This window comes from Rhyacophila brunnea, unplaced genomic scaffold (genome assembly GCF_057557595.1).
Source record: "Rhyacophila brunnea isolate RB1 unplaced genomic scaffold, BYU_Rbru_1.0 scaffold_2, whole genome shotgun sequence".
NCBI classification, from domain to species: domain Eukaryota; kingdom Metazoa; phylum Arthropoda; class Insecta; order Trichoptera; family Rhyacophilidae; genus Rhyacophila; species Rhyacophila brunnea.
The window spans coordinates 19,478,726-19,490,641 of NW_028232859.1; the positions used below are offsets into that span (position 1 = coordinate 19,478,726).

An 11,916-nucleotide genomic window follows, 5' to 3' on the forward strand; every position below is an offset into this window, starting at 1 on the left:
TGACAGTAGGTATTAATGTATTTTGTAAGGTGTCGGACGGTGCAATGATGAATATTGAGGAGAGGGGAATGGATTAAATGTGAAATTATCTTCTTCATGTTTTTGATACAATATTGATCCACATAGCTCGTTTGCATTAAAAATCATATAGTTTATTTATTATTAAGTACCCAAACTCAAAGATTTGTTGTGGACAACCTGGCATGTCTGAATCTATTTTTACTCTGCACCCGAATACATCTTGCACTATAAAGTTAAAAATTATAAGCAATTGAAGGTTATAAAACTGATTTTTCCCACATACTGGCTTTACCGAGACAACTTAAATAGATAATAACGTCTATTCAATTCTAAACTATCCTAAACGCCAATTTTTCGAAATACGTTTTTTTACATCAATCGATTCTCTATGAAATTTCCAACATTTCTGTATAAACCTAAATGCATAGGATTATATTGAATTTAAGAAACAATTATTTTCATGCCACTTCTTAAGTATCCTAAGTGACATTAGTTGCCAATGTATTGAATTTTTCATAAATTTCAAATTGGAAAAAATTCCCCAAAATTTATTGTAATTTGAAACACAAAAAATAATTTTTTAATATTTTGGTATTACAGAACTAAATCGAATTAAGTATAGGTTCATAATTTCTAAATTTCGCTTTCCTGCACATTTCATGATTTGGCGTTTAGGATAGTTTAGAATTGAATAGACGATAATATTAATAAAATCTGGACAAACTTCTGACACTTGTACCTTGACACAGATGAAAATCCTAATAATATATTACCAAAAATGTTGAAACACTCACTTTTATTTGTTAAATACTTACTTATTTTGAAATTTGTAGAATTTTTAAAAATAGGTATTGCTTTTTTGTCTCATGAAAAATTATTTCGATTCTACAGAATAAATAATTCTTATGGGGATGCCCTCATATACCAAAATCGTACAATATCCACTCAATTTAGGTTTACATGAAGTTAGATGCATATTATTGTAATGATTGTCAAGGCAATATTATTTCCCTTATGATATTTCAAATGGCTGGCACACGAGGGAAGAGTTTCGAGTCCGTACGAAAAAATACAAATTCTTTAGTCAAATGTAATATCACTTATTTTTCGTCAGGACCTCATGACTGAGGATCATAACCTGAATAATTTGATCTCGAACAACCTTCTTAATGGACTGGCCCCACTCTTTTTGGTATTCAAGCTTATCGTCACTGGAAGACCCGTGGCACTCATAAATTGGTACAACTATTTGGGACATCCAATGTTTGCTTTAATATTCCGATGCATCACATCTAATAGATAACACAGCGTGGTTGACACAAACGGACACTAACGATCTAACGGACCCAATAATTATGAGCGTTAGGCCATGCACATTCGTCAATGAAAATAAAGAAATGGGAACCTCCCCAAAACAATAAATTGTTATGTATGCCTGTCAATAGGGCAAATGCATCTACACTTATGAGCTAATTGTTAGGAACCACTAGAGTCTGTATTCCAGTGGCGAAGACTCCATACTAGGCGATTATTTGAAGCATACCTTATTATTTACATAATCACTTGATTATAATATATTCTATAAAATAATTTATTTTGCCAACGAGAGATGCCGTATGTGTAGGAATGTATTACACAGATAATTTCAAAACAATCTGCAAAGGTTTTAAATAATACACCATAGCGCCATCTGTCTTGACGTAAATAAAGGTCGGATTAAGTTTCAAATAATTCTCAATTTTTTTCATATGGACTTACGTCACGTAGCCCTGCCCAGTCTATCGAATTGTATGAAGTAAGGTAAGCTCCGATTGCAGAGCCTAAAACTATATTATTAATAATTAGATAATTGGAAAAAATAATTTCTATGGTGTTTAATCGAATATGACTAAATATAGACTGTTTTTAAAAAGAAACAGAACTTTTATCTAATGATTTTTGATGTGTATAAATGTTTTGAAAAAATACGTACTTAATTTAAACTGATCGTTTAATTTTATGCCGTCAGTGAGTTTTTGAAGTTTCATTAAATCAGTGTGTCTTTGTCATTAGTGTGTACCTATTCATTAGTAGTAATATCGTATTATCTTCTTATTTCTCGTAGGTATACCTGACAAGTCAGATCTCCACAGCCTACCTCTTTCCAAAAGTCACCTTTCGCCACTGCTGTATTCTATAAACTGGTATACACGTCACACGGAAAGCATTGTGCCATCGCGTTCAACTGTTGCAAGTTTTCAATGGTAGGGAACGAGATGGATGCTGAAGCGGGGGGGAAACCGGCACGCCAGCTTATAGAAGACAGATTCTATGTTGGAGCATTAACATTAATTTATATATTGATCATGCCAACTCATTGTATCTACATGTATTTGTGTAAATCAGATAATTAGATTGAGTAGGTATCAATAAAATTCAAATATCCAACACTATCAATAAGCTTTATTTCAGGCCAATCTAATAGTGACAACAGTAAATACTGATAACCTTACCTATATGTTTTCATGATATAAAGAGCTGTCTAAAGGATAGGCTTATCATTTCACGTTCTGTTTCAGTGCTAACTGTTGATATATCAATACTGTCGTGCACTATATTACCTACATTGTGAGTTATTTTTATTTATTTTATTAGGCATGCAGGTTTTAAATTCTACCACCATTTATTACACTGATATTAGGTAGATAGTGAACATACCCAACTTATTAATGATCCACAAAAAACCTGATATCTGTTTATATAATAATTATTGTAATATTCAAACATTTAATTTATCTATTATATATTTTTAGTAATCACTTCAAACTGGTATCTGTTATTTTCTCTATAGTTTCATATACATATATATGGCAGTAGATAATAAAATACAACAGTTCCCATATATGTAATTTGTTTTGATTTATAATACATATTAATATATCTATTTCGACTTGACAACTGAAATAAATATGAGCAAAATAATTTCCTCGGACTTTATAATATAACATGACTAAAATGTTTCTATCTAATTCTAATTAATATAAATTAACTACGATTAATACTTATAACAGATCATTTATAATTTACAACTTGCATTAGTTATCTGAAAAAAAAATTCTAACAGGTTACAACTGCATTAAGGTGGACTATACGGTTCAAGTGAGTATATAGTGGAACAATTTAACGTTGAAATTGCGCAGATTGTGATTTCTTCTACTGCACACGAATTACATACCTAGGATAAATTTAACGGCCCACATGCTCAGCGTAGGTCAAAATTGAGTTTCTATTGTATTTTCAAACCATGATAATGGACACTCCTTAAACGTTGTAGATAATCTATTTATATAATTTTGAAGCCTTATTATCCTTTATATTTATTTTAAACATTTGATGACTGCATAAAGTATTTTTGTTACATAAAATAGTATTCTTTTAAACCTCTCGCTCTAATGTTTTAGAATATAGTCATATTTCGGTACATGAATGTGCAGTGGTGTTAAGATTTTTTACTTTTATTAATTTTTAATCGCATATATAAAACCATTAGTATAATTTATGACGAGATAATTTTAGTAAAATATTCACGATAAAAAATTATATTGATAATCTCTGTGATCCCAAATTTGACAAGAATTAGGCATTTTATTATTCAAAAAATCGGCAAGATTAACACATTTGAAGATGATTCTAAAGATACTTATTATAAGCTTTGTCTTTGACCATTCAAGTGTGATAAACATCTTACGAATAATGATTACTTTATAATAATTATTGACCTAAGAATAAGGTAGTGTTTTTTTGAAATACGCCATTTCTTTTGTCATTCCCCAGTGGTTAAGCAACAACATACGGCCGTAGCCATAAATTGAAAAACTATAATTGAAGTAGGGAGTAAAATGATATTGACGCGCGTGTTTGAACATGTACCGTTTAAAAAAAAATAAAAATAAATTCGGTTAGGTACATGTTCAAACACGCGCGTTAACATAATTTTACTCCCTACTTTAATTATAGATTGTCAATTTATGGCTACGGCCGTATGTTGTAGCTTAACCACTGGAGAATGCCAAAAGAAATGGCGTATTTCAAAAAAACACTACCTTATTCTTAGGTCAATAATTATTATAAAGCAATCAATATTCGTAGGATGTTTATCAAACTTGAATGGTCAAAGACATAGCTTATAATTAGTATCTTTAGAATTACTTCAAATGTGTTAATCTTGCCGATTTTTTGAATAATAAAATGCCTAATTCTGGTCAAATTTGGGATCACAGAGATTATCAATATAATTTTTTATCGTGAATATTTTACTAAAATTATCTCGTCATAAATTATACTAATGGTTTTATAAATGCGATTAAAAATTAATAAATGTAAAAAATCTTAACACCACTGCACATTCATGTACCGAAATATGACCATATTCTAAAACATTAGACCGAGAGGTTTAAAAGAATACTATTTTATGTTATAAAAATACTTTATGCCGTCATCAAATGTTTAAAATAAATATAAAGGATAATAAGGTTTCAAATTTATATAAATAGATTATCTACAACGTTTAAGGAGTGTCCAGGATCATGGTTTGAAAATACAATAAAAACTCAATTTTGACCTACGCCGAGCATGTCCCCCCTTAATTATGGTTACCTTTATTATTTTCGACTGCTCTTACATGAAGCATATTGCATCATTTTCTGTCACTCTAATTACATCATATTTGCTGTCAAAACCATTGAGCTTCACGCTTATGTGGTATGTTTATAGCTCAAGTGATTTTGTATGTACGATAAGCATGAATAATATCGAATTCTACCATGTAATCTTTATGTATTTTAGATTACCATAAAATATTTATCAAACAATTAATATCAGCTAATTTTTATGAATTTAGTACCTACCTAATCTAATACACTATTTTATTGCAGAAAATGGCACTTCGTTGGGGAATTGTTAGTGCTGGAAAAATCTCTCATGATTTTGTTTCGGCAGCCGCCACCCTTCCGCAGGAAGAACATCAGGTTACAGCTGTGGCAGCCAGAGATTTGGCTAAAGCCAAAGAATTTGCCACTCTCCACAAAATTAAAAATGTATTCCAAGGCTATTACCAGCTTGCAAAATGCCCAGATGTCGGTAAGCATTTCAAACTCTTATACTTATATTATGCCAAGTAAAAAAACCATTGTATTTAATAGTTCGATAAATAACAAGACAATTTGTATTTTTAAGAATTTCCATCTATTTAAACATCTTTCAAACTGATCTTAACTGGTCATTATTAATAATTAAAAATATACAGTGGATAAATTACATAGTCATTTAAAAATAATTATTGTGTTTTTTGTAGTTTCTAATATAGGTTCATTTATTTACAATAGAATTGAAAACAGACAGTTCAGAATTACACAGAGAATTAATAAATAGGTAAACAATAATAATAATAAAAAAAATTAACAAAATAATTGAGAAAAGTTGTAAAATTAAACAATATAAGTACATACTACATACCTATATTATATAAACCAATAAGCTATTAATTATAAAACTGTTGATATACTACGTTTCCCCTCCTTCTACATATCTCCTCTATTCCCCTGGATACATCAAGAGTCTCTAAAACAGCGACTGAATTACCACTTTTGATTTCTACACTTATTCACCGTCTCATGAATAAACGTGAACGTGAATGAACGGCATTCACCTGTTTTATCAGTCAAGACAACTGAACTAATTTTTTCTAATTTTTCACGGGCCGCAAAGGGTAAAGTGTTGAAAAATAATGATATTTTGTACTCGATGAGATATACATTTTATGTTTTATTTTTAATTTAATAGTTACATAATTTTATCAGCAACTTCAATCACTCTCCACTCCGCATCACGTGCATACTTGCACGATGGAATTTAGTAGTGAGATTTCTGACACTGCATACTAGCAGCAAGCATTTTGATGTCAGGTTCAATGTTTGTGGTACCTATCCTCAGTACAGCACTGAGGTTATCATTGTCCAAGCGGTTTCTGTGTTGAGACTTGTTCAGTTTTAATAAGGAAAACGCTTGTTCGCAAATGTAGGTGCTCCCAAAAAGACTTGCACAAAGCGCATGCTTATTACGTATTTATATTACTTTTTCTGTTAAGACAAGTGATTTTTTAATATCGATTCACAAACGTCGTGCACTGACAAAATTCCTGGAGAACTAACACTAAAATGCGCATTTTTAAAACAATAATCTAAAAATAGACTACACCTGCACTACAGACGGTGTGACTCATTGTAAAAAAATTAATTTTGGTCGCAAATCTATACCCGTGAAAATATAATCATATTAAATAATAAAAATAGCACTAAGTTTTCTATGAGTGACGATTCAGATTATATACCGTTGCTACAGCATAATTGGTTCACTTATTGAACACAGATTTTTATCATATTCAATGAAAAATTTTGTGAAGTACTTGTTATTTTGGACCGCAACAAATGCCATTTCGGGCCGCGTTTGTGCACCTCTGTATTATAACTAATTACCTACTGATTGTCAAGATAGACACAACTCATTACGATATATTGTCGTTATGTAATCATATAGTCATGTTTATATCTATATCAATCTATCTGTACCATATGTGTACTTACTTACATTATTACAATTGCTATTGTCGAACGTAAGTATTAAATTCCTTGAGTTAAAATGATAAACATGTTTAATTATGTGTAAGTATGCCATTTTGATAGCAATAATAATGTAATAGCATTTAATAAGAGTTTAGAATCAATACAAATGTTATCAATGAATGAATCTATCATCCCCTATTAGTTCAGATAATTATTGTGGTTCTACTGTAAACATTTTGTTTCACTCTGTTAAACAAGATATGGTCATGTCATTATGGCATTACCATAGAAAAATCAATAAATAATAATTGTCAGTGGATGGATTGCTATCATTATTTATTTATTATTTTAATTTTTAAACAATAATTGTACGCTTCCAAAACAAATTAAATGTAATGGTTTATCAACACTTCACTAGCAGCAGAGAAAACCCTAATTTACATAATGACTAAACTATTGCTTTCAGATATTGTCTACATTGGTTCGTTGAATCCTCAGCACTATGAAATAGCAAAAATGATGCTTGAAAGTGGCAAACATGTTTTGTGTGAGAAACCGCTTTGCATGAATTACAAACAAGCAAAGTCTCTGATTGACTTTGCCCGGCAGAAGAAGCTCTTCCTCATGGAAGCAGTATGGTCTCGCTTCTTCCCCGCTTACTATTCCTTGAGAGAGTCCATCAAATGTGGTGATCTCGGTGAAATCTATCAGGTCAATGCGGAATTTGGATTTCCAATTAGTGATGTTGAGAGACTTAAGTAAGTTATCGTTTTTATTATATTCCTTGAAAACCATAATTACCTCAGAGTAATAATATAATGATTGTATGTATTGTCTCAATTTTATTATTATTAACTTAACTATGAAACTTTTTACCATCATGTTGCTTTTCAGTACGGCTGCCAAATTTAAACACAAATAGTTAACCATATTTTCTACTAAATTAAGTAAAAATAATTACCACTAACTTTATGTTTAACACAAAAACAATAAATTTTAGCAATACGTGCTTGCAGTTTTTGAGTGAATGGAATCATTCAAACCAATATTTACTAGCGACATATACAAAAAATATGTAACTCAGCCATAGAAATTGTATCTTACTCTAACGCATATTGTGGAGAATATAAGCGTCCCAAATGCTCTCTCACTCACACTTATAGTTTGTTTTTGATCAGGCCTTGATAAATACCTTAATTATACAAAGTATTTACTGTTTGATAGATGTATTGATTTCAAAAGACTTAATATCTAAGCAATATGTTCATTAATCACTAACAAAATGATTCTTAATTTTAAAATTTTGCTTATTAGGATAATATGTGACGATATATTTAATGTTTTTTTTTTTACAAATTATTAGTTTTTTAATGTGATGGTCACCGGTGTCCTGCACAATTACAGTGGCATGTGAGTCTCCCGATCATTATTGTGAGATTAATTTACAGATTAAAATAAACTATTGTTTTCTTTATATTCCTTAAGATGATTTTAAAAATTGTAAATATTGTAAATCGCTATTTGGTATGCCTATTGGAATTACATTAATTAAAATAAAACACAATATATAGTACAGTGGTGGCGAACCTATGGCACCCGTGCCACCAGTGGCGCGTGAGATAATTTTGTATGGCATGCGTTTGAGGAAAAAAATACCTATAATAATAATATATAACAGATCAAATTGTATAAAAAATAGCAGGTAAACACTCTTCAAGAATAGGCATTGGGTTAATGTAAATATATAATTGTATAGGTCGGTACTTAGGCTTTATGCGTCATATATAATATTATCGAACTAACCTCATCAGGCAGCGGGGGATGCCTAATTTTGATCCATTTACAATGCTTGAGACCACTGTAGCGAGAGAATACCTTATTTGATCGGACCAATTGTACTGTCAATATGTGCGTAAAGAACCAAACTAATTAATACATTAACAAAGAATTTTATTTCTACCCACAAAAAATGACTGCACCAAATAAGAAACAAAAACTTGGTGAAAGTAGTAATTTTTGCAGTTTCAAAATTAGTGGACCGAAATGTATGGTGTAATTGAATACAAGTGATAAAGCTGTATTATTTGTGCTATGTTCTGTGAATGGTATCTAGAACATCATCATTTTTTTAAGAGAATTTTCAAAAACTATTTTTTTCCCCATGAAAAACTGCTCGGCATGTCAGACAGTCGAAAAATAATATTTGGGATATTTTGGCACGCTTACGTAAAAAAGTTCGCCAACCCTGATGTAGTACATACTACTTCCACTTAGTTTAATAATCAAAAAATCGATTTTGTCCGCTTCAAAGGGTCATTGTGAACTTGAACAGAATATACATTAAGGCCGTACATCAGTTGAGGCACGGTCTAAAAAGATCGTTGCTAGGCGATGCGCGGATTGCGGGTCGCGGGTGCAAATGACGCCTATCAAACGAAATATTATTTGTCATATAAATCCAACAAACGTCCATTTTATGTTCTGTTTATTGTTCTATTAGTAACAATAATAATATATTCATTGACATGTTTTCTTTTTAAAGTAAATGGGTAACGTTTTTAGTCATCTTTATACGATTTAAGAATTAATTGGCCCGTCGCCATCACGAAGCAAAGTGACGTGTTTCTAGCTCGACGTTCTCTCACTGAATGCGAGCGAGTCCAAAATTTCGTCGCGCCTACAGTTGAAAATTATTTGCCGTTTCACTGATGCGTCCGTCACCTTAATATATTCTGTACGAGATGAAACGGACAGAACCAGTCTTGATTATTATTAAATTAATTAGAATTAGTACTAAGTATTGTGTGTACTTATTAAAAAATGTCAATGAAAAATAAATTATATATCTTTCATTGACAGTAATAAAATGCTGGGAGGAGGGACGATTCTGGATCTCGGGATCTATGTTCTTCAATTTGCACAAACAATTTACGGATGTGAACCGAAGACTATTGTGGCTGCCGGTCATAAGAATGAGGATGGAGTGGACGTCTCTATGTCGGCCGTCATGACATACCCCAATGGTGGAACGGCCACCGTTTCCACTCACTCTAAAGTGAAACTTTCCAATGAAGCTGTTGTTGTTGGAACCAAAGGATCTGTGAAGGTATTTTAAATGATGATATTAAATATAAAAATTTTAAATATAAATGTTACTGATTATAATATTATTATAAATAACATTTTATCTTTATGTTACTATATTAAAAAAACCAAAAAGATTTTATTTTTTGAACAGTTTCTTATAATTTATTCATTGTCGAGGGTAGGTAACTTTAATATCTATTCACATTATAGCTTATTTTAAACCTGACTTGGCCATGTATTTTAAACTTTATTCTTACCATTCAAAAGGACTATAATACCATAATACCAATGATTCCATAATTGGTACTAACAAAATCGTTCATGGGATAAATAGAATATTGGGTTAACAGGATTAGTTATGCAATCTCAGATTAAGTTTAAAAAATATATATATATAATATAATGATTCTATACAAAAATACAGCATTGGCAGAGATTTTCAACCAATTGGTTTGTTCAATTCAATCACATGGTACCTACTATTGTATCATAGCAAATGATAATGTCTATGACTGCCAGTAAGTGGAAACGGCATACTAAAAGTTGCCTCATTTTCAATTGATCTAGGCTTAAAACTAATATAAAATATTATAACAATAATTGAATTGAAATTCTTCATATATTATGTTCAAATGCGAGTTTGTGTGTGCTTTGTTCATATGAATGAAAACCACTCTATATATTATTATGTGCTTACATTTTAATATGGTTGAATAAATAAAAAAATAAATTAGGACCTACATGCTACATTCTTTAATTTAATTGGTTTTTATTTTTATTATAGATACCATACTTCTGGTGCCCGGTTTCTCTTCATTTTGATCATGATTGCAACAAAGAATTCCCTCTACCAATTGCACCACAGACATTCAATTACGATAACAGTGTTGGCCTTCGCTATGAAGCAGAAGAATGTCGCCAATGTATAAACAAAGGTGTGACATTCATTGTTTAATTACTATTTTTGCTAATAGATTAATTACTACATTTCTCATACCTAAACAAACATTTTTTGAAGGGAGACATAAATGTGCAGTAATATTGAGTTTTGGAAAGCACAATTATTTCAGTAAAATAAATCAATTGAGTGTATATCGAGTCTCATGACTAAATTTGGATTAAGATAGACCAGATGATCTACAAAATATTTCTTTGACTTTAAGATTCACATAGCTCACTTTCATATCAATGTATCAAATTCGGCTAATCAAATCTATCCTGTTATTCCATTAAACTTTATCTTGTATATTATCTATATTTTAGGTCTAACAGAATCGACGATCATGCCTTTAGATGAAAGTTTAGTCTTGGCTAAACTTGAAGATACAATCAGGAAACAAATTGGCGTCCACTATGAACAAGATGATTAAAAGAATTATTTATCTTCTACCATACCAGAAACTATAACAAAGTGAAAACATAATAATATATGAATATAATCTTACATTATTTAATTTAAACTGTTTTTCTTATTATTATATTGTATACAAATTTATATTCATAATAATAATTGATATGCCTTGAATCTTACAAGTTATATTATTTTTTGTTTGATTAGGATTTATATTCTATTACAAACCAAAAGAATTATACACTGTAATAACGTATATTTTAATTAAATTCATTTGAACTGTTTTTATCATTTTATGAGTTCTGTATTTCATAATATTTTTTTAATTTTAATTAAAATTTACTGTTGAATTGTTGCTGTTGTTGTATTGCACTGTCAAAAAGAAATAGTCAACATTTTTAAAATTTTATTTCCCAAAATGTTAAAGCAGTGAATTCAAAGGATTTGGTCTATAAATAAAATGAGTATTATACGTTATTTCTGTTATGACATTAGAAATTATTTTACTAACGCAAAAAGACCAAAAATATTAAGATTGCTCAGTTGCCATTTCGATTTTCTTACTTACACGACGGCGGCCATTTTTTTTGTTCATTGTGATTACTTACTGGAGTGCAGCTATAAACGTTTTTACATAGATTTAATAAAAAAAATACAGAGGACATTGATTCGTCCATACCATCTGAATTAAGATGTCCGGCATACAGCATTTTTAATGGTTCTTCTTTATAGACCAGCTGAGCGAACTGAAGAATATAAACTTAAAACTATGTCTCCACCGAGTTCTTTCATTCTGGAATGTATGTAAAACAAAGTTGTAAATACATTCTATCCAAGGAATTTGGACTATAAATAAAA

At 30.3% G+C, this 11,916-nt stretch overlaps 1 protein-coding gene across 1 annotated transcript; it reads left to right on the plus strand.

Moving 5' to 3' along the window:
* Positions 1-2,567: 2,567 nt before the first annotated feature.
* On the plus strand, positions 2,568-11,246 carry LOC147072006 (trans-1,2-dihydrobenzene-1,2-diol dehydrogenase-like). The gene is made up of 6 exons (XM_085947028.1): positions 2,568-2,628; positions 4,935-5,139; positions 7,087-7,378; positions 9,480-9,726; positions 10,492-10,642; positions 10,971-11,246. The coding sequence occupies exons 2-6, from the start codon at positions 4,938-4,940 to the stop codon at positions 11,075-11,077; spliced, it is 999 nt and encodes a 332-aa protein (XP_085803154.1). The 5' UTR covers positions 2,568-2,628; positions 4,935-4,937; the 3' UTR covers positions 11,078-11,246.
* The last annotated feature ends 670 nt before the right edge of the window (positions 11,247-11,916 follow it).